Below are 25,901 nucleotides of genomic sequence, written 5' to 3'. Positions count from 1 at the left end.
TTTGAAAATCTGAAATCGAAAAATTAGCCTTTAAGTGGCAGTTTCTCTTAAAGCGGTCCATCGCATTTCGGGTCGGAAAAAAAGGTTTTCCCTCAAACTTTGCCCAGTGAACTATCTTAGGTTGTAAGTAAATGCAACGACTTTAGTTTTTGGAAATACGTTAAAATATATTTTTTAGAGCTCTCAACAGTGAAGGCTGCAAAAGGCCTAATTTTGAGCTTGGCCAGAATGAGAAATTTCATAAGTTGACGAGCTCGCCGCTCAAAAACAACCAAACGCACCAAATTAGTATTATTATTCCTAAGTTAAGTGGTCCTTCAAAGGTTGGAAACGCATGTTAATTTTGATACATTTTGATTTACGGGTCCGTGAAAATTTAAATATCAGCAACCGTTAGATCGCTTTTTGTAAACATGCAAAAGTATGGTGTCTTCGCCGGCCTTTATTTCACGAGTCCAGACCAGACCATTCTAAATTCCAACTGAATCCTACTAAACAGATGTTAGGAAGCATAGAAATATAAAAATACCTTGCACTTTTTATCTTCCTTTGCCACAGCGACTTCAAACATTTCGTGCTTATGCGAGTATTTCATACACATTATGCAAATGAGCTTACTTACTCGCATAAGCACGAAATTTTCGAAGTCGCTGTGGCAAAGGAAGATAAAAAGTGCAAGGTATTTTTATATTTCTATGCTTCTTAACATCTGTTTAGTAGGATTCTGTTGGAATTTAGAATGATCTGATCTAGACTCGTGAAATAAAGGCCGGCGAAGACACCATACTTTTGCATGTTTACAAAAAGCGATCTAACGGTTGCTGATATTTAAATTTTCACGGACCCGTAAATCAAAATGTATCAAAATTAACATGCGTTTCCAACCTTTGAAGGACCACTTAACTTAGGAATAATAATACTAATTTGGTGCGTTTGGTTGTTTTTGAGCGGCGAGCTCGTCAACTTATGAAATTTCTCATTCTGGCCAAGCTCAAAATTAGGCCTTTTGCAGCCTTCACTGTTGAGAGCCCTAAAAAATATATTTTAACGTATTTCCAAAAACTAAAGTCGTTGCATTTACTTACAACCTTAGATAGTTCACTGGGCAAAGTTTGAGGGAAAACTTTTTTCCGACCCGAAATGCGATGGACCGCTTTAAGAGAAACTGCCACTTAATACCGACTTACCGTAAATAATCTTATAAACGCCAGGGCTTTTTAATTTAAGGGGTACATGCGGGAGTTTTAAATAAATATGAGGCGTTTAGTAGAAAAGGGGCATTCATTTCACCAGGAGCCTATGATTTCACTCTAACTGTAACGAAACAAACAGACAAACAAGTATGTAAATATGACGCGTAGTTTGCTCCCGGATAAAGATAGGAAACAGATTTTGTGAGTAGGAGACTACTCTAATCTTTTCTAATGCAAAGCCTAAAGATGTCGTTCACAGATTGTTCGATATCGATGTCTTCATCGTCATCGCATCGGGGTTAACCATGTTGGCTAGCTAGCTCCTTTGGTCCCTTCGATGTCCGAGTGAATCAATTAACTAACTAAAGAAAATTGCGTGTTTTTTACTCCATGAAACGTTTACTTGAATTTTGAGGCGAATATATTTTTTCTTTTTTTATTGAGGAGGGGTGGGGGTGATGGGGGGAGCAGGGGTGTGTATTAGACACGGGACGTTTATTAGTAGAGGCCTCTAATACAAATTTTACACCTCAGGGGGAGGCGTTTATTTGAGAGTGGGGCGTTTATTAAATCATTTACAGTATTTCACTCATTTACATTTATTCTAAGGATTGCCTACAGGAAAGATAAAATAGAACAAAAGAGTATGATTATGAGTGTCATTGAAAACGAACTTTCAACAACCTGGTCAAGGCAAAGACGAATCATGAGTTGTAAAAAGGCACGCTGATCTACACTTATACAAATATTTAATTCCGTCGATACGTCGGTCCGTCATTCTAGCTTTAAATTAGGAAATCAGTAGGAGCACTATCAGAGATACAGGTGATTCCAAATTTGTTGAAATTGTTCTGGATCCTTGTTCCCAGGGTCTTCGTTCCCCTAAACCAGCGGTTGATAAACGAGTTTAGATATTAAATTTCGTTCCAAGAACTTGCGCATTTTCCGTCAGCCTTGACCGAACTGGGCCGTCCTCTGCCCTCTGGGCCATTTATGGTTCCGGTTTAATTGTGCGCATGCACCGGAGACTTGAGATGGAATGATCCGTTCTCGCTCCCAGAGTCTACGGTCCTTCTGTTCTGCGCCAGGGATCGAGACCTCTGCCGTTAATGTCTGTTAAGCTACGCAACGAATTAAAGGCGGGGTTTGGCTGGGAATGATAAGGAATGAGGCACCAGCGGAGTGGCCCCGAGGCGAAAGCGGAAACCCGATTGAGAGGTAAGTGCTTGGACGGTTGCTATAGAAAACGGCTCCACATCGAGGCCCTTTGAGTCACACTGTCGCACTGCCCGAAGCCAGTGGAGAGCACGGCTAGAGCAACGAAAAAGAAACTACTTGCAGCAAGCTAGCAGAATGCAAATATACGCGTCAGCATGACGACATGTCGACAGCGCACGAAAGACATGATCCACGAGGGCGAGGCTGCACCAGGCACAAACTCAAACCAGTTTAAATTCGTGCGACTGATCGCAGTGACAAAATGAGTGAAAGCAGCCTTGTCGCAGCGTGTGTGCACTTCTGCGACAAAATATAAACTAACCAATGAAAGAGCTTCATGTATTGAATTCAAAAACTAGTTTACATTCTCCCTCTTCCAAATTCGCTGCAGGTGCACCGAACAAACGCCTTGTTGCAGGGACTTTTTGAAGTAGTACACACGAAGCGATTTGTCGCAGAGAACCTCACTTAAGGTTTATTAGTACTTCATTAGTGTTTTCATTAATTTGAAAGTAGTATTGTGTATAAGCTACTTTAACTTTTTCATACATCACATTGATCTGCAATATGGTACGAACAGGAGCTAGAGAGATGGTGGATATAACCCCAGTGTATAAAGATTGAGTGAAGTCCAATTGGGTATGTAATTATACGCGTTATTAACAAAATCGAACTGCGCGGTCGTTCGATTTTGTTAACAAGGCCTTTGAAAGACCTTTCAATTGGCATTAATGGTTTTGACAACATTTTAAGCAACATTATTTTTTTGGAGGAGTGGCCAAGTGGGATCAAAAATCCTGAAAAAAAAATTGTTTGCAATAGCAAAATGCCCACATAAATTGTTTGAAGACATCAAAAAACATTGTCTGCAGAAAGATGCAGCTGGAAAAATTGTTTGGACAGAGAGCGCCACGGAAAGAAATCGTCTGTACTGTACTATACTACGCTTCGAGTAAAACAATGGTCCATTCCAGCGTTTCGATCGAGCACTGAGGCAAGTCTTGAGAGACTGGGTACTAGTCCAAAACAACATGGCGCCCGGGTGGAAAGTAACTTACCAGGCTTATGAAAATGTGAAGTACTGAGGCCATCGCTTACGAGACAAGTGGAAACTAAATCCTTGCAGAATTGTTTGTGAACATTATAACTACCAGGTAGACAGGAGTGAGCGACGTTTTCTCTTTCCAATCTGCACGTGAAGATACGCTTGAATTCGATCGATGATGAACATGTCAAGTGGCTTGTTTACCTTTTCTCACGCTGTAAGTCTGTATTTATGGGCATTAAATAGCCGGATAATTAACATCACGAACCACTTTAGATGCTAAAAGGTTTATGGATTTATGTAAGCCGTATTTCTCACGTCCTCAGCCGACCTATCCATCATGTTATGAAACTCGTTCTAAAACTTTCAGAACTTTGTATTTGTTTTGCTCACATTCAGGGGTGGAAGAGGAATAACGGAATAAGAATAATGGTTATTTTTTAGCTGGAATAATGGAATAATGGCTTTATTTTTCTCATCCTCGGAGACCCAGGGGCAGTTAGTGGGGGCGACGGGCAGCTTATCGGGACAACGGGATTTTCGGGCGAAAGTTTACAACATAGAGCGTAACAGCCCCTGGGCACTTTGTCTTACCGAACCAGTTCCAGAAGCGTTTGAACTCCTTCCTCTTGATTGGCCACAAAAATATTTTTGTGGCCAATCAGCGAGGTTGACCAGAAGAGCGACTCTGACGTTTTCTTACACGAAGTTGTTTTCCTCATAGACTCGTCGTTGTTGTTAAGCCCGTCCATCGGATGATACCACGTGGGTCTCAGATAAAAAAGCAAAACAAAAACAAAACAACGAGACCTGGGAATATGTTAACTGTAGCATAGCGCAAGGAAACCAAAAGTTTTTAAAGCTATACGCGAGCACCTCTTGTTTATAAGTTTTGTTTTTGTTATTTAAATATCCAACAAATTAAACAAAAACCCTTTGTTTTAACTGTCAAGCTGGCAACAAAATAACAATAGGTGACGACAGCGATATCTTCGCTAACGCGTGGCCCGTGCAGTGAAGTACCCAGACCGTGGCAAGTTCCAGAAGTCGAACGACCGAGAAAAATAATAAGAATTGTTGTTTACTCGAATAACTATTAAAAAGCGCGCAACTAACAGTGTAGAACTGGCAGTCATCTAAGGCTTATTTTTTTTTCTGAGACTGTCCATGTAATAGCATCCGATTGATGGGCAGAGCATCCACGACGAGTCTATGAGGAAAACAACTTCGTGTAAGAAGACATCAGAGTCTCCTGGCCGGTCCTCGTCGCTGATTGGCCACAAAAATATTTTTGTGGCCAATCAGGAGGAAGGAGTTCAAACGCTTCTGGAACTGGTTCGGTAAGACAAAGTGCCCAGGGGCTGTTACGCTCTATGTTGTAAACTTTCGCCCGAAAATCCCGTTGTCCCGATAAGCTGCACGTCGCCCTCACTAACTGCCCCTGGGTCTCCGAGGATGTATTTTTCTAGGAATGATGGAATAACGAGTTTTGGAGGGAATAATGGAATAATGGAATAACGATTTTATTTTAAAATAATAAATGATAGTACAATTGTGCCATGTCCAGTGGTGAGTTTAAAGTGATTGAAAATGAAGCGAAGAGCCGATATAACAGCATAAAACAGTTTCATTCCGTTTTGCGATTTTGCAAACCACTGCGTGGTGAGTGTGAGAACGCTGTACCCTATGATCGCAGTCTTCCATTCAGGCCCATAGCCATGTGCTCGCTCGTCGACGCTCGCGTCATCACACAAGACTCAGAACAAGACTCGACAAGACCACGGCCGGATCAAGGTTGTTCAATTCAAAAGGTCAGTCCTATTGTCTTTCTAAACAATGGAAATAGTTATAAAAGAATGAACACTTCTAAGACATCTTATTTCACATTTCTCATTGCTGGAGAGAATTTCTATATCTGTGGACCGTTCGCAATGCAGCTGTTTTTCTCCAAGATATTGAATTGAAGCTTGCGGCAGTCGCTTTGCATTGCTGACTTCGATTAGTTTCAGTGACTTTTAAAAGGCATTGTCGTTCTTTCTAAATATTCTTCCATTAAATCGTTACCTTACTTGTCACTCAATTTTTGGTTTTTTTGATACTAGCCTGCTGATGTATGCTAGAGTATGTTTGTAATTTGTTTTTTGGTGGGGAATGGCATTTGATTTTAGATGATTTTTTTATTTTTTGTGCGATAATGGCTTGATTAAAAGCGATTTTATATATTTGCTAAAACGGTTTTTATACTTGTTAAAACGGAGGCTGTGATATGTCCATTTGTTCTCGGAGCGATTCCTGGTATATCCTCCCTAACGATTCTTTCGAAACAATGTTTTTGTACGCACCGCAACAGTGGCTTTTGGTTGACGCAAGTATTCTCGTTGAGTTGTGTTCAGATCGTCAAGATTCTGCTAAGTCTCACTTTCAGGTCAAAAATAACATTTTCGCGGCAGAAACAAATAAGAATTATCATGCTGATCTTAATTACGTGGATGTTAAAAATATGATTTAAATAATTCGAAGATTATTTAACAAAAGCCTATAAAAAGTACAGATAATAGTGATAATAGCTTAGTGAGCTCACTAAGAGAATAGTTATCGGTATAGATTGATAAAGAAAAAAACACGCATGTCTGCACTCAGTAAGCCTGTCATTCTCGTCAGGGGCACAGTGACAGACCAGTTAGAGAGTTCATGCATGATTATGAGGACGAACGTAGGGTGAAAGCGCGCGCGGGGAGACGTTATATTAATCTCGGTATCCGTTCTGTTCTGTAACGAACTGTTCAACGAAAACCCAACCCAGGGTGAATCTCTCTAACCACGTTTCAAACTTTGCCGGTGTTTATGGTCGAAGTGTTCGCCAGAATTCTGTTCGGGAAAAAACGAAGGAGGAGACATGCCATCTTCCCTACGAGGTGTCGTTCCGTCTTCAAGCTGAAAAATCGGGAACAGTAGTACATACCCAGTCGATTGCCACCGATGGTGGAGGTGGCATTGTAGAAGAAGGTGATGACAGGGATGATGTTCTAGGAGTGCGTCAAAGTTTAATAATGCCTTATAACGTGCTGTTTTCGAAAGGTGATGTAGTGGCTGTCAGGCATGCTAGAAAAAGGGAACAGTGGGGATTTTTTCTGGCATTGTTGAACAAAGACCTAGTTGTAAAGCAAAGATCATCCGTTGACATTGTTTTCCTAGATGGAGCTATGGATATCACATGGCTTGAGAATTCGTCTTCAGATGACATATTTTTCTTTCGCGAAGGAAATAGGGACACGCATAATTCGCCATACACCGTCATTGACAAAGTTGACGTAGGATTAGGTGAAGATGATCAAGGGAGATTTTACATCATTTGCCAGGCAGACGTGGACAGACTCGAGAGGCAGTTAACGGAGGTCCAGATAGCGACGTCGCTTCAGAATCATCCGATGATGAAGAAAACGGTGAGCCCGAGTCATTCGAACCAAGAGTTTCTGTAACAACTAGAAGTGGTCGCTTGACCTCGAGACTGAGGCTTTGTTGAGTATTTATTCAAAGTTTCTCGTGACAGTGTACATTACTTGTGCATTGATGAAATGGCAACACCAGGTCAGTCGAGAATACAGTATGAAACAAATGAGAATGGTCGTGGTGATGATTGTTGCGATCGGTAGAGTTTCAGTTATTTGACTTTAATTTATCGGATCTATAGGTTTCTTTATCCACTCAGTTTTCGGGGGCTCGTCAAGATATGTACTGTGGAATGGTTTTTAAGGCTACTCAGTATTTTACGATTGAAGTTGTTAGCCGATTTTTTTGTCATGCAATTGCTATAATAGGATCAAAGGAAAGGTTTTGTAAACTGTTTTGACTTTTATATCACGTTAACACGATACACGATGTCAATAGTCTGACTCCAGATTTGCCTAAGAGAGAGGCTGATAAGGACGACTATTCAGCTTGAGAACCGTTAGATGCTAATGCGGTAGGCGGCAACGACACGAAAAGTTAGTTACAAGTGCATGGGTTTTTACTGGTTTAATTTCTGACGATCAATGTTTAGATTTTGTCCTCGACTGTTGTTATGTTATCTACTTCATTGTGGCCGAAATCGCCGGATTCGAAACTAATATAAGCATTAACCTGTAGAGCGGAATCGTGTCTTTTTGATGTTCACAGCTAAGTTATACTGAAGAACGACGATTTATTGTTACCTAGTGGTTATAAATGGAACGCAGTCTTGTTTATATCCTAAAAAAATAACTGGAAAACAGTTAAAGGTAGAAGTTTGCCATATAATCGAATAAAAGCTACTGTTTTTGATATTCTTGAGTTTAAAATTAGCATAATCGAGATAACTCCAAGAATACTGCAGACGACTGTCAGTTAAACGAAGGTAAGTTAAGCTTATTTTTGCGGAATAAATAGACTTTGTCGAACGGAATTATGATCTTTTCGTGCCTGGAATAATGGAATAACGGAAATTTTTGAGTCGGAATAATGGAATAATCAACATCACATTATTCCTCTTCCACCCCCGACTCACATGTACCACATTTTTGTACGCTAAAATCATACGTGCCGATTGAACTTAACATACTTTTTTTGACTTTAATTTATTATTTAGTAAATGTTTTACAAAATAATGGCTAATGGAACCATCAGAATAACGCCGCATCGGCGATATTCAAACGTAATTTTACCCTAAAATCTCTAGTGTCACGCATTGCCCGAAATACCTTATTTTTAAAATAGGTTTACTACTAAACGTGAGAGCGATGAAAAATCTTGATGATATCATTTAAATTGTACTAGGTGATACTAATTACAGTGGTATTTTTATATGGAAAGCTTCAATTCTTGCAGAGATATTTTGGTCAAAAGATGGGTCAAAATTTAGGTATTTTTTGGCTCAAAACCGACCATGGGCACGTTGACCACGATATCTTCCACACGTTAAAGAATTTTGCGATAATATTCTACCTACAGCATTATCATCTCAATATGTAGCCCCATGCAAAATATAAAGGAAATCTGAGAGGGTCGATGTAGACTCAAATTTTAATATTGCATGGATTTCATATGGACCCTCTCTTAAAACACAAACACTGACTTCGACCGTCATATCCAGTACGACGAAACAGCTGCTTTGAAGTGGCCCCAAATTACTGATTACGGTTTTGAGTTTGTCATTTTCCTAAACATTAATTTTTGTAGTTTTTTGGGTCATAGTTAATTATTCAGGACCAGGCTCGCACGATGATGTCATCCAAAGTTTATTGTTGTTTTTGTTTTGTGTTGCCAGGTAATGTAGTAGCTGTCGACCATTCATTCAATTGTCATGATGCAATTTAATGATAAACAAATATTTGTAATAATCAGGAGAATTAACAATTATTTTTGTGTGTGCGTGAAAGCTTCGTTGTTGTGCGAAAGTCGAATACAATAATAGTGTAATAAATACTGTAGAAGAGATATAAAATAAGTAAGACTACATTAAAAACTTTAAGAAATCATAAAAATAAGAAAAAAAATTCTTTATAATTAACAATTTAACAGCCTCTTTGCAAAAAAGTTGTCCTGTTACTGTTATTGTAAAGCAGAAATTAAAATATATATATTATATTAAAAAATAATATAAATACTTGCCATGCTACTCCAGATTGGTGTGTTTTCAATTTTCGACAGCTTGAATGGGTTTAAATTGCAAACTGTAACCGCTGGAAAACGTAGCCTTTCTCTGCTGACGAGGAAGACCTCTGTCTTCGTTCGATATTCAAGATAAGCTTTAACACTTTTGCTTATTTGCACGACGGAAAACGTGCCTGCAAAAATAAATATTGCTATCCAAAATAACCGTGCAGGCCATGATTTGGCTGCAGCCACTCGAGCCAGACCGTGAGCGGTTGTATCGGCGCAGAATTCACGTACTTGGTCAAGGCGAGAGCGTTCTCTATCGCTGTCATCCATGTTTGTGCCTTCTGGTTAAACCTTGTAGCAGAAATTAACTTCTATCTAATTGAGTTGAAGACTGTTGCTTGTGATACGTAGCTGGATATGGACTGAAAGGCTTTTATTTCATGACAAAGGCGTTTCTTAAGCATCTTTGCTTGTGGAAAATAATAAACCAATAGTGTTCGTTGGTTTCAGCTCAAACGTTTGTTTACTTTAGTAGATCTTACTGAAACCTTTTGTTTCCCTGGCTAAGGGATGCACATTAATTTTTAATTAAACATTCTTGTTTATAAGTACAGCTACTCAATAGTTGTTCCAAACAATGGCAGAAAAATAAAGCAAAACGCGATAGAAAGCAGTGTAATAAAGTTGAATTCTCTACTGAGTGTATTTTATTTTTGAGTAAAATTAGAGTGTTATGTCCGGGAAAACAGTTCTTCTTAGCAAAAATCCTCAACGTACAGTACGTATTTATATGTATGTTGTTATTGAGTTAAAGTGTTGCGAGGTTATTAATTTATTTTCTCCATGTTTTATTGAAACCAAATAACCACAACAAACAGCTCTAGCATCTGACTTGATCGTAGCTTTATTTTCGTTAATTATTAAAACATTTTCCAAAATACAAAGCTGTTAATTGTGAAGAAGGCAAAATACGCAAGCTGCACGAAATCCTCAGAAAATTGTGTACGACAAGGCATTGTGAACTAACATGCAAAGTGGAATGTAAATACCTTTTGATTATGCGCCACTAAACTTTATTGCAAGCAAAATTTAATAATAACTCTCTTTCATCAGAGTGGGTATATTTTTGTTTAGATATTAAGGATTCATTTGTTGAAAGAAGAAAGACTAACAAAAGTTTACTAAGTGGGGTTCTTTGACTTTTGTTGTGATTGTGTTTCTGAATTTGATTATAAATACACAGTCAGTTTTTCCTTTTCATAACAATAAATTATTCATGCTATACTTCTAGCATTGTATTTATACAGAAGTTCGAATAAATAATATAGAGCATATCTTTACAATTTTCATTGCTACGCAATATTGTTAAATGTGTGAGAAAAATTGTTATTTTAAAGTTAAGGCGTAGGTATCTGTAGAAACAGTTTTAATGTGCATTATTCATTGAATTACGTGTTGTTTGGCTCAGAAATTAACTTTTTCAATTTGCAGCATCACATGCCCAACACAAATGCAACTGTATGCAATTGTTTCACTTCGTTCATTCGTTTCGTGCCTTCGTGCCATCATGCCACCGTGCCTTCGTGCCACCGTGCCATCGTGCCATCGTGCCATCGTGCCATCGTGCCATCGTGCCATCGTGCCATCGTGCCTTCGTGCCTTCGTGCCTTCGTGCCTTCGTGCCTTCGTGCCTTCGTGCCTTCGTGCCTTTGTGCCTTCGTGCCTTCGTGCCTTCGTGCCTTCGTGGGATTGCAGTGTTGAATTGGCAAACATAATAAAGATATAAGACGGGAGTCTTTCCTTATGGACGGATCGTTTTCAATCTGCTGCTCATCGCTCGGTTCCTTCAAAGGCCCTTACTTGGTTGGACATTGTCTTCTTTCTTGGGAACACAAGACGCCATAACAGATCAAGGAACTCGACTAAAGTTATACACGAGACTCCAATAAACAGACCAAGTTGTCCGCCTATATCCCCCATCAGAGTGCCATCCTAAGGACGAAGAACAAATTGCCAATTTCAGTGGACCTGCACCAACCAACATCCATAAAGGTGTTTATACAGGAAGGCAAATGTTGCAGGGACATGTAGTTAAGACATTTTATAGCAGGAACAAATAGCAAGGACATTTAGCAGGAACACATAGCAAGGAAATTTAGCAGGAACATGTTTCAAGGACATTTAGCAGGAACATGTTTCAAGGACATGTAGCACGGACATTTAGCAGGAACATTTAGCAGGGAAATTTCGCAGGGAAATGAAACAAAGACATTTAGCAAAAACATGTGGTAGGGACTTGTAGCAAGGACATTTAGCAGGGGCATGTGCCAGGGACATGTAACAAGGACATTTAGCAGGAACATTTGCAGGAACATGTAGCAAGGACATTTAGCAGGAACATGTAGCAAGGACATTAAGCAGGAACATGTAACAATGAGATTTAGCATGGACATGTAACAACGACATTTAGCAGGAACATTTGCAGGAACATGTAGCAAGGACATTTAGCAGGGACATGTAGCAAGGACATTTAGCAGGGACATGTAGCAAGGACATTTAGCAGGAACATGTAGCAAGGACATTTAGCAGGGACATGTAGCAAGGACATTAAGCAGGGACATGTAACAATGAGATTTAGCATGGACATGTAGCAACGACATTTAGAAGGTACATGTTGCAGGGACAAAATCACAACTTGTACACACCAACAAAATGAAGCAGGGACATGTTGTAGCGACAGATCCGGTCACTGTGGGCCACTGGGACGTGTCTCTGCAGCATCTCCGTTTGAGTGACAGCACATTAATTAATAGCCTGAAATTTATCATGTCCAGTTCTTAGCCTGTACACACCTTTCCCCATCTCTCAAGATTAATAAACCAATGAAAAATCAGTAAATATTCTACGTAATATAACCAATCAAAGCGCTTTTCTAAAATTCCGTGAAGGTCCAGAGAGTGCATGAGTAAAATAACGGCTGGTTACACAGATGTGCATTTGTCCAGATTTTGTTATTATTTTGGAGTAGGCAGGGCTATATCTCGTGACGGGGGGTGTGCGAAGAAAATACATTTTACTGGACTTCCTTTTTGCACGACAAATCATGCGATAACTTTCTACTAAGACCTCTTCCTGACATCAAAATGCCACGTTTCTGTGTGTGTTCTGTAACAATGTCAGTTGCTATTATTCAATAATTAGGCTGTAGATATGAGAAATGATGTTCATACCGTTATGGCCGCTATTGTGCAATAATTATGCTGTAGATATGATAAATGATGTTCGTACCGTTATGGCCGGGCTTTGTTCGATGTTCGTTACTTCCAAGGAAGCAAAGTGGATATTGAGCCTTGCCAAGTTTTCCCTGAGAATATTCAAGAATTTAGTATTAGTATAAAAAAATTAAACCTTGAGCTGCACTAATGCCGCATTAAATTGTCATTTTATGCACCAAGGAAAAAAGGTTACCTCCAATCAAAAGGACACTGTCCGATACTCTTTACCAATACAGATTATACACTACGCGAGAAGCACGGCACTAACACCGCCTTGTGGTTTAGAACAAGGTTTAGCAACTCAGCTGTTTTGTTTTTTTTTTGTTCTCACCCCCAAAACGCCCAAAAAACCCCGACTAATATAAACATCGAAATTTATGTCAACTTTATTATCGATGACTATGTTCCATGCTGACTTTCATCTTTCATTTTATCAATTTGTTTGTTTTTAGGCCAAGTAAAACACAAAAATGTTTCTCGTCCTGATTTCTATAAAAAGAGAGCGGGCAGGCGCTTTTTGGTTTTGTTATGTCCTCCATCGTCAAGTTCTCCAAAAGCGAATTTGTAAAGTGAATCCTGACCTCTCCAGTACATACCTAGCGTGTGCTGAGGCTTTAAAATTTTGGCCTGATTTCGTATTTAAACGCAAACAAAAGCCATCTCTCACCAAATTTTCTTTGTTCTTAATTGAGGAGTAACGCCTGTTCGTTTGTGTTCGTTCCAACTTTCCCAATACAAAATATTAAAAAAGAGAAGCGGCCCCATAAAAATGAAGCGCGCGGGGACGAAAAACATTTTTTTTACTTGGCCTTATTTATCTACTTATTCATTCGTTCAAAGTCTTATCTGACGAATTTTTTTAAAAAAATAGAAACATTTTTTTATTAATAGCTAGCTTTAAATTTCAGTAAAATAACTACTTTCTAGCCTGACAACAAGCGATCCAGTTTGATGAACTGGTTGAGAAACGGCGACAATTTACATATTCTTGACTACTGTAGCTTCTTTTTTTAACAGCTAGCCTGGCACGTCAGCGGAGAATTCCAAATGGTCGTGTTACCTGGCAGAGTCTAAATTGGTGACCAATTTTCCGATGTTTTCCTTCCTCTCTAGGACCTTCAATAACCCGGGCTGAAAATAAACAAAACCGATATCAAACATCTCAAATATTGACAATGTGCAAGGACGGGTAGAGGTTGTAGATGTATTGCCTGATGGATATAAGGACAAGTCAATGGGGGTTTTCTTTTTAGGAGGGGAATCTCCAATATAAAAGTTCCTGAGAATGGTCGTGACTGTCATACCTTTTCGCGGTTAAAACTCGTAGCTTAATACCGTTTAAATCTTAAATGATCACTAGTAAATGCTTACTTAACGAGGTCTGATATCTTTAAGTGGTTACCAGTTTCAATACCACGATTCTTTAACACAGAAAATACAAAAGAATGTACGGCTGGTCAAAGGTGACGAAGATTGAAACGGATTGCGATATATGGTTTTGAAATACTTTTGGGCTGAACAGTTTTCAAAGTAAGTCTCGTTTGCTTGTAACTTCAAATTTTAACGTCCGGGAGACACACTTGGTTGCAATGAAACTATCAGTGGTTCTATCATTTGAATTCAAATAAGTTTTTCTTTAAAGTTTCAAAGCGAGTATTTGGCAAAACTAAAAAAAATAAACCTAACTCGGCCGTGACACAGTCTATTTAAATAGAATGGACTCTCGTGTACTATACAGTACTTAGCTTACCATGTGTGATTTGGACGGCCATACAGAATTAGACACGGTGTGTAAGTAATGCAGTCGGCTAAAGAAATTTTTTAATGTTAGTTTTTCAAATAATTAAATTGATTAATTAATCTAATAGTTTATCAAGGCAGAAAAAAATAGCAAAGTAGGAATATTCAAACAAAAAGGAACAAAGATAGCTTAGATTGAAGAAAATTAGGACGGATTACAAAGAAAGTGCGTTCAATGACGTGTTCCCTGATGTGTTTGACACTGCCTAACAACGGCGACTCATAAACACTTATTATGTTTTGTACATGAAAGAATTATCGAATACCGTAATGATTCGATTTAGCGCCCGGGGCGATTATTTACTTTTGGCACCTCAAGGGAGGGCGCTTATTTGGGACAGGGCGCTTATTCGGGACAGGGCGCTTATTTAATTTTTTAAGAAACAACCAAATATTCAAAGCAAAATTTTAATAAATATTAAGATAAATAACAATAACAGAAACTGTGACAGTAACAAATTGTTACTGTCACAGTTACTTTTACAAGAATTGTTCATTTTAGCAGTAAATATATAATGTACGGTACGGTGAATGTTCATGAGTTCATCTATTCGACGTCAATAACTTTAGTAGGGACAGAACACAATAGGGAAGCTTATTAAAATAGGGGCGCTTATTAGAATGGGGGCGCTTATTGGAATAGGGGCGCTTATTGACAAAAACACATTTGAAGGGGGGCGCTTATTCGGAAGGGGCGCTTATTGGAAGGAGGGCGCTAAATCGAATCATTACGGTATATAAAATTCGAAAGAGACTCTGATTCAACTTTCCTCTCAGCTCTCTAACGAGTTAAAAGCCTAAGATTGAATTATAACAACAACAGCAACAGCAGCAGCAGCAATAAAAATAATTATAAGAAGAAGAAGAAGAAGAAGAAGAAGAAGAAGAAGAGGAAGAAGAAGAAGAAGAAGAAGAAGAAGACCATATTATCACTGATATAAGTGACTAGAAATGATTCATTGAATACCCACAACACTTACTTGCAAGGAGGGTCGCAAGAACAATTTCGGAAGTCTTGATTTTGCTTGACGTCATCCAGACACTTGGCTACAAAGAAATTTGTTATCTTGTCAGTTGCGATTAAAATAACAACTCACAGTAACCTCTAGCTTACTTGATGTTTTAAAATAGAAAGTTACCATTTATATCTGGCAGTGGTCTACAGTTGCTTGCTTTGAGTGGGTTCTGTAACTGGTTGAAAATACTTGTTATCAACTTGATTACCTGATTCCCGCTATTGGTGACAGTTGCTATATCTGAATACAGGACTTATAAGTCCATAACGGTTGTTTGCAATTGTTTTGTTTGGTTGGCTTTTAATTTGTTTTTAAATTCAAAACCCATTTCATCTAAACTTATAAAATGAGAACTAAAATGTGGAAGAAGATTGAAAACTGGAATTAATAGTGGAGCTCCCAGCGGCCCGAAGGGCCGCAGAGCGAAGCCCCATACCCATAGAAAATTAACAGAACCCATGCTTTTGGTTTTTCATGGTCATCCTGGCTAGCGGCATGGCTCGCGGGCGCGTGCGACGAAGTCGCGCAACATTGCGGTCATACTCCAGAAATCGGTTTAAGGTCACCAAACCTATGGTTAACGCCAGCTTACATCTTTGATATTGGACATCCATTTCATGGTCAATTGACAACTGTCAAAACAAGGTATCCGCTGACAAGTATCACATGACCATATCGCGGGCTCACATATAGAACTTATCGAGGTCAAATGTTTTTGAAGTTTGCCGCTAACCAAATAATGGTTTACATTGGATCGCGGGCTCAAGTGCTATATTTTTTCTATAAATGGTCAGTAAATTGGGAGCTCCGCTTTTAGGCTTGGCTAAATCTATATATTAACATTTTACATTTTGCGGTGTGTCATTCGATAAAAATGTATTCTCTACGGCTCAGATTTTATGAGTTGTATTATTGCTTGTTTGATTGCTTTAATTTTATTAGACATTATTTATTTGTGGTGCTGTAGGCGAATAAGTCTAAAGGGCGATCGTAACTCAAAGAAGGTCCTCATACAAGCCAAAATTGAAAAAAAAAAACAAGCAATTAACAAGGGGTTTCCCCTTCATAGCAGTACTTGGCGTACTTCGCACAAAGCAATAATTTTACCTTGTTTTTCATTAAAAGGATCGCATAGGGGTTGTTGGCGCAGGACGACGGATGAACAACCACATCTACTTCTCATTTTGCTTGCAATGCAATTTCTGAGGCAGCTCTATAAGGAGAAAAACACATTTTCAGGAGTAAATATCAGATTGAAATAGTGCGACAAGTACGAAACGTACGATGAATTATGATATATTAAGCCCCGGCTAAACGATCAAACATTTTCGTCCAACATCATGTTGGAAGGGCATGTTTGACCGTTTAGCCGCCTCTCTCAACATTGCATTTTAATGGTTTCCCATGTTTGATCTAGATCAAACATTTTCATCCAATATTTTGTTTCACGCGCAAATGTTTGATCGTTTAGCCACCTCTGCAAACAAAGCAAGCCCAAGCGGGAAAAAGCAACCAATCAGAAACCTATGTGACGTCGCGCCATAATTTTAGCGGTAATACGCACAAAGCGTTATGTGGGCTCACTTCGGTAGATGATTGATCAAACATTGTTTGCTCGTTTAGCCACTCCATGTTGTGTGTGACAAACACGATGTTGAACGAAAATGTTTGATCGTTTAGCCGAGGCTTTATAATGACAAATCTTACCATTTGAGAGTAGCTGATATTGTTAGTACAGTTCCCTCCGTTAAAAGGATGTCCCAGGAGAGATACATTTTGCTGTAGAGAAACAAAATAGGTAATTTGCATTTCGTCTGTCAGTTGTCACGAGCATGGGGTAAAGAAAAACCCTGAGTCTAGAGCTCGAGCCAAATCCACGACCTTCCGAAAACACGGGCCAGACACTCAAATCACTTAACTACATGGTACTCGTCACAAGCAGGGCCACGTAACAGGTTCATACGTGAGTAAGTTTTCAAATTATTTGCACCAGTCTTATTTTGAAATCGAAGGAGAAGACAATTCCAAAATGGTCTATCGGATAAGTCGAATATGTCACGGATTTTACCAGATTCTGAACAGCGAAAATTTATGTTTCGGTCGTAGGAAACTTAAAAATAATAGTCAATTTTGATTAACAATTGCTATTTTAGAACAGTAAAACTGTTTAAAAGCGAGTTTGGCTGCAGATGGCTCTCATGGAAATGGATTGCAATTTGAAAACGTTAGCCAACGTTTTCAAATAGTTTCCGCGCACCTTCAAAAGAATCGATATTTATAGCCAAAGTTTGATTTCTAACCCCAACAGTAAAGATTATATCTTCAGTTAAATGTTCAAAGATAATGTTTTTCATCGGTAAAGTTGCCTACCACTTATTTCAGAACAGTTTAGACAAAAAATCTGCGAAATCCCCGTGACATAGTCCCTTTAAGCCAATTATAAAAATCCGCTTTGTTTGATCTACCATCTTCAATTTGAAGTGCTATCCCAAAATACTCTTGCAATTACTCCGTACATCGCTTTTTAACTATTTTATTGCCCATTTATTATGTTAAGACAGGTAATTCCAAGATTGATAAACGCAAACCGATTATCTTTTTAGAACATACCACATGTAACGACACATAGATCGCTGACCCCGGAGCAACAAATATGCTGTTCTCGTCAATAACAGGCTCAACGTAGGGCGAGTGAATAGAAACGAGGGCACCAACAGATTCAGCGAGCATGCCCGTGTACTCATTAGCATTGATAAATAAATTCATTTGAAAACCTGAAAGAGAAATAAATACAAGTCTACACGTAAATTCTTGTTTATATTTCTTGTTTCTGTTTCTATTGTTTCAAGATTTCTATTATTGTATAATTAATTAATCGTCAGTAAATTAATTTCAATATAAATATTAGCGAAAGTAATATACGACGTTTCGACATCGTCGGATATCATTGTCAAGTGAAATGTTTGGCGTTAGTTCTTGCATATAAATACGAATACAATTATGCAGATAAGGTGTCAAGTAGCTAAAGTGATAATTAGGAAATTGAACAAACAATTTTGCTCTGATTGAGTCTGATTGTGTGTTTAGTGTTGGCTAAAGTTCTCTGATATATAACATTTCATATATCATGCAGTCAAGTTTGCTCTTGCATTTCTTTAAGATGGTGAAATGGTCTTCAAGTTTCTTTGGCTCCATATTGTGTTCATTCTTGATTTGATTTCCGATTCCAACAGAGCTATGATGCTCAGCAACACGTTGATATAAGTGTCGGCGGGTATACCCGACATAGCTCGCATCGCACGAGCCACATTTGACTGATTTGAATAAATACACAACGCTTTGCTGGTTGATTAATGGAGGTTTTTCTTCGCGCATCTTGACATCATCTTTAATTTTCTTACTCGTGAACACTGGCTGTGGTGGTTTTCCAATTTTGTTGCTTAAATCTCGTAGTTGTCTTCTGACAGTGTCGGCCGACTTTTGATCTTTAAACGGTAGTAAAATTTTACTACCGTTCGGCCGAGACAGAGGGCATTTTTTCTTAATTTTGGTAATTGCCCGGGGCAAAATTACTTGATCCTTATTGGATGAGCAGAAAAAATCCTCCTTTCTAATTTTCCGAGAGCGCTGCACTTGCATGGCTTCTTGACGGCGGGATTTTGAGTAGAATTTTTAAACACAGCGCTCGCTAGTTGCACGTTGCTTCGGAATTTGACTTCAGTTTCCAGAGTTATTTGATTAAAAAGGAATGTAAACCGGGTGAGAGCTTGAAACGAAATGCAGAAAGCTGAATCTCAGGAAACAGATGATTACTTCCACTGAAAACTAGAAAACATGCATCAACTAGACGCTTGGTGAGTTCTGGACGAAATTCATTCATGGCGGCCAACTGACTTACATTTAGAATTAAGTTACATAAGCTCTACTGACGAAGCTATTCTGTTTTGAGCGAAAGGGTTTGCTTGATCTTGTCGTTCAACTGTGTGATTTTACGAAGGCATCTTCGTTCCGCCAGCTAAAATTAGCTTATCACCGTGAAGAATGTCCAAACAATTTTGCTCTCTATGTCATAAACAAGTAATCACATGTTTCCTCGTAATAGTTCACCACTAAATTTTCTCCGATTCTGATTGGTTTAAATTGAACATGTGACGCGATAGTGCCCGCGCGCCGGAGGGCACTATCAGCCCTTATAGTTCACCACTAAATTTTCTCCGATTCTGATTGGTTTAAATTGAACACGTGACGCGATAGTGCCCGTCCGCCGGAGGGCACTATCAGCCCATAGTGCCCCGCCGAAGAAAAATGCCCGGATCGGTAGTGCCCGCCCGCGTCACTTTTTTTTTTCAAACAAGCGTGCCTGCAGACAAAAAACCCAACCAAATTCACTCATTTAGTGGGTTTCTCGTCTGGTTTTGTTTCGTTTGTCAAATTTCGGCTTTTAATTGAGTTTTTTATCCCAAAAAGTAAAAAATTCACGATGCTTGTTTTTGTATGTGCGCGGGAAGAAAATTTAGTGGTGAACAATAAAGACAATAGAGTGTTTCTGTCTCGGAACTATCGGTCAGTTTGCCCTATTGATGTTCTTAAAACTACATATTTCCCTCGGCTTCGCTTCTCGGGCTAATATTTGTTTTAAGAACATCAAATTCCGCGGGGCAACTATCAGCCGATAATTCCTCGACAGAAACACTCTATTGTTAAATTATAGTTCACCACTAATTTTCTCCATTCTGTTGGTTTAATTGAACACGTGACGCGATAGTGCCCGTCCGCCGGAGGGCACTATCAGCCCTTAGTGCCCTCCCGTGAAAAATGCCCGGATCGATAGTGCCCGCCCGTGACTGTTTTTTGTAAACAAGCTGCCTGCAGACAAAAAAACCCAACCAAATTCACTGCATTTAGTGGGTTTCTCGTCTGGTTTTGTTTCGTTTGTTAAATTTCGGCTTTCAATTAGTTTGTTAACCTCAAAAAGTAAAATTACGTGCTGTTCTTTGTGCGCGCGGAGAAATTTAGTGGTGAACAATAAAGACAATAGAGTGTTTCTGTCTCGGAACTATCGGTCTGATATTGCCCCTTGGAAATTGATGTTCTTAAAATACTACCCTCGAAGCTACGCTTCTCGTGCTAATATTTGTTTTAAGAAATCAATCCGCGTGCAACTATCAGCCGATAGTTCCTCGACAGAAGCACTCTATTGTTAAAATAGTGCCCTCCCGTGAAAAATGCCCGGATCGATAGTGCCCGCTCGTGACTGTTTTTTTGTAAAAAAGCTGCCTGCAGACAAAAAACCCAACCAAATTTACTGCATTTAGTGGGTTTCTCGTCTGGTTTTGTTTCGTTTGTTAATTTCGGCTTTCAATTGAGTTTTTTATCCTCAAAAGTAAAAAAATACGATCTGTTTTTGTATGTGCGCGCGGAGAATTTAGTGGTGAAAATAAGAATAAGTGTTCTGTCTCATTGGTCTGTATTGCCGATTGATGTTTTAAAATAATATCTCGAGCTTCGCTTCTCGGGCTAATATTTGTTTTAATCCCGGGGCAACTATCAGCCGATAGTTCCTCGACAGAAAATCTATTGTTAAATTAGTATACGAGTGCGCGCGAGCTCGAAATGTTTGACAGTTAATCATACTTTAAAATGTTAAAATAATTGAAATAACTCATTAATAAAAACATAATCAAACTAGAAGATAAAATGATCTAAATGCTTGTAGCTGTTCCTATAATTTTCAAACAAGGCCTCTTTTAAATTGCCTAACTAGGTTTGCTTCTGATGTTACTTGGTATCATATAGACTTTCTCAAAGTCCTTCGACGCGCGGTTTAGGTATGTGGCCCTCTCGCGACTTCGTCACTCGCGGTCGTCGCTTCGCGACTCCCTGCGCGCCGCTTCGCGACGCGTGGCTCGCTTCGCTCGCCAATAAAAGAGGGCGACTTGGTGCAAGTCTAGGTATCATATTCCAGGGACGTTTAGTCGATATACTGAATGTCACTGAGGAAGACCTTCCTCCCTCTGATTCTCTCTACACGACAAGACACTGCATTTAAAAATCGACCCTTTAAGGTTTTGTTATAAGGTACCTTGTCTGTGACCGGGTTCTGTTACGCGTGAACTTGAGCCATTGAAGGTGAAGCAGTTTCCATAGATCATGTCAAAATAATGAGAAAAATTTCTAGAAATAAACACAAAGGGATGCTTTTTCAATAACTCGCATGTTTTCTGGTTACGTTAGATCGCTAATTAATGGTGCAGCTCGCATGGTCGTCTGATGCAACAATGAGAGAAGTCTATACCACTGAGTGAAGAGAGGAGGCAATGTGCAAGGGCTTGCCAAACCCGAACCTATGTCCCGGAATAAGCCACCGCAACTTCCAATAACAAAGTCAATGACTTTAATTTCGATTATTTCCAAATTATGTTTATGGAAATGAACATGTATGGAAATGCTTATCTTGTATTAAATATTTCACCCGCATTCCAAATACACGATATGTTTGGTATATTTACTCCCATATCTTCGTCTTCTATGAGCGTCTTACGAACTCCAAACATTAACAGCTCTAAACAGGACATGGGTTCAAATCCCATTCAAGCCATCTTTTTTTTCGTGCTTTCTTTTCGCATGTGCTTAAGTTACGTTCACAACTGCGGTTGTCTTTTACGTATTAAATCTTCTATTTGTTAAAGTCAGTGACTTTTGATTTTTTATGTTTCTCAAAAAATATTTTCATTTGTTTAGGGAGCGGAAATTACTCACTTATGGGAACAATAGAGATGCGAATTATTTCCAGGAAACCGACGTAAAGCGATCAACTCGTCTCCAAGGTTTCCCATTTTCCAGGCATCATTGTTGAAACTGTCTGTGATGTTCACAAGCACATTGGTCATTAGTGCTTCTTTTATACTATCTGTTGAAAAAAGTAAATTTTCAGATATTTCACGAAATCGCTTTCACAAAATCTATAATTGACAATAGATTGTTTTCACTAAAATAATTACCTTTTCGTTTTACTACTCAGAAAAGAAAAACCAACTCAGCGGGTTAACAGTAGAAAGAAACAAATGCTCAGATTTCAACTTTACAATGTTCATTGCAACAAGTTATTGGGAAAACAAAATTCGAAATAAGTATCATCATCATCATCACTTTGTTTACCCTCGGATTTGAAGAGTAGCTTATACAGCTAATATCTCCGAGCATTTCACAGTAAGCACAATGCAACGGGCAAAGACCAGACCACAACACCGGGAACTCCATGCCCTACTCTTTACGATAAGCGTGTGGGTTCTTTTACGTCCCCTGCTGACCATAACACTGAAGATGCAGGAGACGGGGCCTACGGTTTATCGTTCTTATCCGAGAAGACTAGAATATCTAACCATTTGCAGATGTTATTGCAAAGGCAGCATATTCTCCTCAGTTATTTTAAGACCCTGAGTGTTGGTCCGGTCTGGGACTCGAACCCGAGACCTCCCGCACTGTAGTCCGTCGCTCTACCAACTGAGCTAACCGGTCGGCGGTGGGCCTGCCATATTGGTGTATCACTTTGCTACACCAATATGGCCAAAACGGAGCACTTTGCTGAAACAAAAATTGTTTCATGCATTAATTATAGACACTGATGCCACTGGTCCCAGACCGGACCAACACTCAGGTCTAAACTGGGGAATGTGCTGCCTTTGTTCTCTGCTGGTTGTTTCGTCTTCTCGTGGCGATCCGTAGGCCCCGCCTCCTGCATCTTCAGTGTTATGGTCAGCAGGGGCGTAGAACCCACACACTTATCGTAGAGTGGGCATGAGTTCCCGGTGTTGTGGACTGGTCTTTGCCCCTGTCTGTGCTTACTGTGAAATGCTCGAGATATTAGCTTTAGCTCTCTTCAATCCGAGGGTAAACAAAGTAATGATGATGATGATGATGATGATGATGATGATGATGATGATGATGAGTCGAGAATATGATAAAAGAACAGTCTTGCGGGATCAATAGTTTTAAATTTAGAACTTTGATGATGTCAAATCATAACGATCGAAAAATATTTACTCACCAAAGCTGTCATGTTTTCTACTTGCTTCCTGCACAGGATTGATGCACATAACAAAACATTTCATGTTAAAATAAGGCCAAGCATTTCCATTAAAATATATATTTCACTAAACACTACTAGTTCCGGGCCATCTTAGTTCATGGATAGATGGATGGATGGATGGATGGATGGATGGATGGATGGATGGATGGATGGATGGATGGATGGATGGATGGATGGATGGATGGATGGATAGATACTTTTTTATCCGTTTTTATTATGTAAATAGCTTCTTTTTTTAACTTATTTTAACTTTAGATTATTAATTGAAATTGTAAATAATAGTTTTATTTTTTTTAAATTTTTTTTTTGTGGGGGGGGCAAAAAAAAAAGGGGGGCTTTTCCCCTCAGCTAAACATTTTTAGACACAGTAATAAAGTCCTTCATTCATTCATTCATTGAAAACTTTATTTTCCCACGATGTCTTTGTTCAAAAATTACGCTGAATTGCACTTTTGTTTGAGGCTTGGTCGATTTTTCGTAAACGAGCAGGGAAACCTATCTTCTTTTTAGCTACTGTCTAACTTTTTTGTTTCCCGACCGATTTGTTTTATGTTTTTTTACAAATATCACCGATAAGTTAATATCGATCTCCTCTGTCTCACCTCTCCCCTGCAGTGCCAGTGCTTCGCTCGTCTCCCCAGGCCCGCGGCCGCCACCGCTCGCCCGCGGTCCCGGGGAGTCACCCTCAGCACGGTGACCACGCGTCCGCCCCCCCGTGCGCATCACACGTCCCCACGCCGCCCCCGGCCCGGCTCCACTGTGCCCCCCCCCTCCGTCCGCCACGCGCCCCCTCCGCGCCCGGCCCCCCGGCCCCCCCCCTCCCCCCCCCCCCTCCTTCCACACCCCATGTGTGAGCTGTCAGGACATCGCGGGGGCGCGGCCGCCGGGGCCGGGCCCGGGATCCGTGGCCCCTTTGTGTCGTTACGGGGACCGGCCGGGGTGTGCCTCGCCGCGCTCGCGGCTCGACCTCGTCCACTCAGGTGACGTGACATTCGGCAGGGCACCATCCACTCCCGCGCGTCACGTCCCCAGCATCAGTCCGCGCGCCACTACACTCCTCGGTCGTTCCATGGCGGCTCGACTGGGACAAGTGCTGGGAAAGGTCGCTGGGGGGGGTCATCTGAGTTCCCCTTGGTCTTCTCGGAGCACCTGTAAACTAGAACAGCTAAGGTGTACTAGAAATAAAGTATGTATGTATGTATGTATGTATGTAGCTGATGATGCAAGAAGTTATGACGTAACTTCATTCGATAACACATCTTTTACCTTTTTCGACCTATACTATTTTTATGCTTTGACACATTTCATCAGAATGTCGACCAGAGAGTGATCCATTTTAACTTTTTTTTTTTGGCTTCTTTTTGAACAGTGAAACTTCATCGAATGGAAGCAGATTTGAAGGGGTCCCAAATTCTAATAAGGGTTTGTCGTTATGGCCCAAGCAAAAATTCATTCCTGTTAACAGTATGGCCGACTTAGTTAATTATAATGACGTCATTCAAAGGTTGTTATTGTTTTTTTTGTGTTGCCAGGTGCTCTAATAGCCGTCGACCATACATTCAGTTGTAGTCGTGATACAAAATAAGAAACGAGTATTTTAAATGATCCCGAGAATTGACAATTGTTTGATAAAGATGAAATTTCATTATGTCACAAGCGTGGGACAAAGAAAAAATCTTAGTTCCCTACGGGAATCGAACCCCTGGCCCCTCAAATACCGGTTGGGCGCACTAACCACTGAGCTTAACGAGAGAGTAGTGGTGAGCTAGGCCATTTTTTTTCTCTATCATTGATAACAATTATTTCATTGTGAAAGTTTCTTTGTTGTGCAAAATTCGAATCCAATAATAAAAGTGTAACTGTGTATTAAATAAATAAGTTATAAGAAATATAACATAAGAAAAACTATATTAAAAACTTTAAAAATCCATACAAATAAAGTAAAACATTTCTTTGTAATTAATAATTAAACAACATTCTACCCCTCCACGAAAAATTTTAAGCAGAAATAAAACATAAATATACATCATACAAATAATACTTGCCACGCTTTTCCAGACTGGTGTGTTCTCAATTTTCGACAGCTTGAATGGGTTTATATTGCAAACTGTAACCGCTGGAAAACGTAGCCTTTCTTTGCTGACGAGAAAGACCTCTGTCTTCGTTCGATATTCGAAATAAGCTTCAACACTTCTACTTATTTGCCAGACGGAAAACGTGGCTGCAAAAATAAATATTGCTATCCAAAATAACCGTGCAGGCCAAGATTTGGCTGCAGCCGCTCGAGCAAGGCCGTGGGCGGTTGTATCGGCGCAGAATTCACGAACTTGGTCAAGGCTGGAGCGTTCTCTGTCGCTGTCACCCATGTTTGTCAGTGCCTTCTGGTTCAACTTTGCAGAAATTAACTTCTAACTAATTGAGTTGAAGGCTGTCTGAGACGTAGCTGGATATGGATTGAAAGGCTTTTTAATATACCATGACAAAGGCGTTTCTCGAACATCTTTGCTTGAGGAAAATGCTAAACCAATAGGGTTCGTTGGTTTTATCTTAAACGATTGTTTAATTTAGTTGATCTAACTGAAACCTTTTGTTTCTCTAGCTAAGAGGATGCATATTAATTATCAATTAAATCTTCTTGTTTATACT

General features: G+C 39.6%; 2 protein-coding genes across 3 annotated transcripts in view; both read right to left on the bottom strand.

The window, feature by feature from the left end:
• LOC144664073 (acid-sensing ion channel 4-B-like) overlaps positions 1–8,893 on the bottom strand; it is a 35,251-nt gene extending 26,358 nt beyond the window's left edge. For both annotated transcript variants that reach the window (XM_078525281.1, XM_078525233.1), the window contains exon 1: positions 8,524–8,893. The gene's annotated coding sequence lies outside the window, so the exon portion shown is untranslated. The remainder of the gene's footprint in view (positions 1–8,523) is intronic.
• Positions 8,894–9,720: 827 nt separating this feature from the next.
• Positions 9,721–25,831, bottom strand: LOC144659046 (bile acid-sensitive ion channel-like). Its single transcript, XM_078519566.1, has 12 exons — positions 25,297–25,831; positions 23,214–23,237; positions 21,926–22,076; positions 21,249–21,340; positions 17,777–17,940; positions 16,874–16,945; positions 16,274–16,379; positions 15,131–15,197; positions 14,101–14,158; positions 13,411–13,481; positions 12,364–12,439; positions 9,721–11,067 (listed from the first exon to the last, which is right to left on the bottom strand). Exons 1-12 carry the CDS (start codon positions 25,619–25,621, stop codon positions 10,906–10,908), a joined length of 1,368 nt encoding a protein of 455 aa, XP_078375692.1. The 5' UTR covers positions 25,622–25,831; the 3' UTR covers positions 9,721–10,905.
• Between the last annotated feature and the right edge of the window lie 70 nt (positions 25,832–25,901).

This window comes from Oculina patagonica, chromosome 1 (genome assembly GCF_052425735.1).
Source record: "Oculina patagonica isolate OP01 chromosome 1, crgOcupat, whole genome shotgun sequence".
NCBI classification, from domain to species: Eukaryota; Metazoa; Cnidaria; class Anthozoa; order Scleractinia; family Oculinidae; genus Oculina; species Oculina patagonica.
Note: the sequence above shows the minus strand (reverse complement) of the source record. Positions and strands in the feature narration are given on the sequence as shown.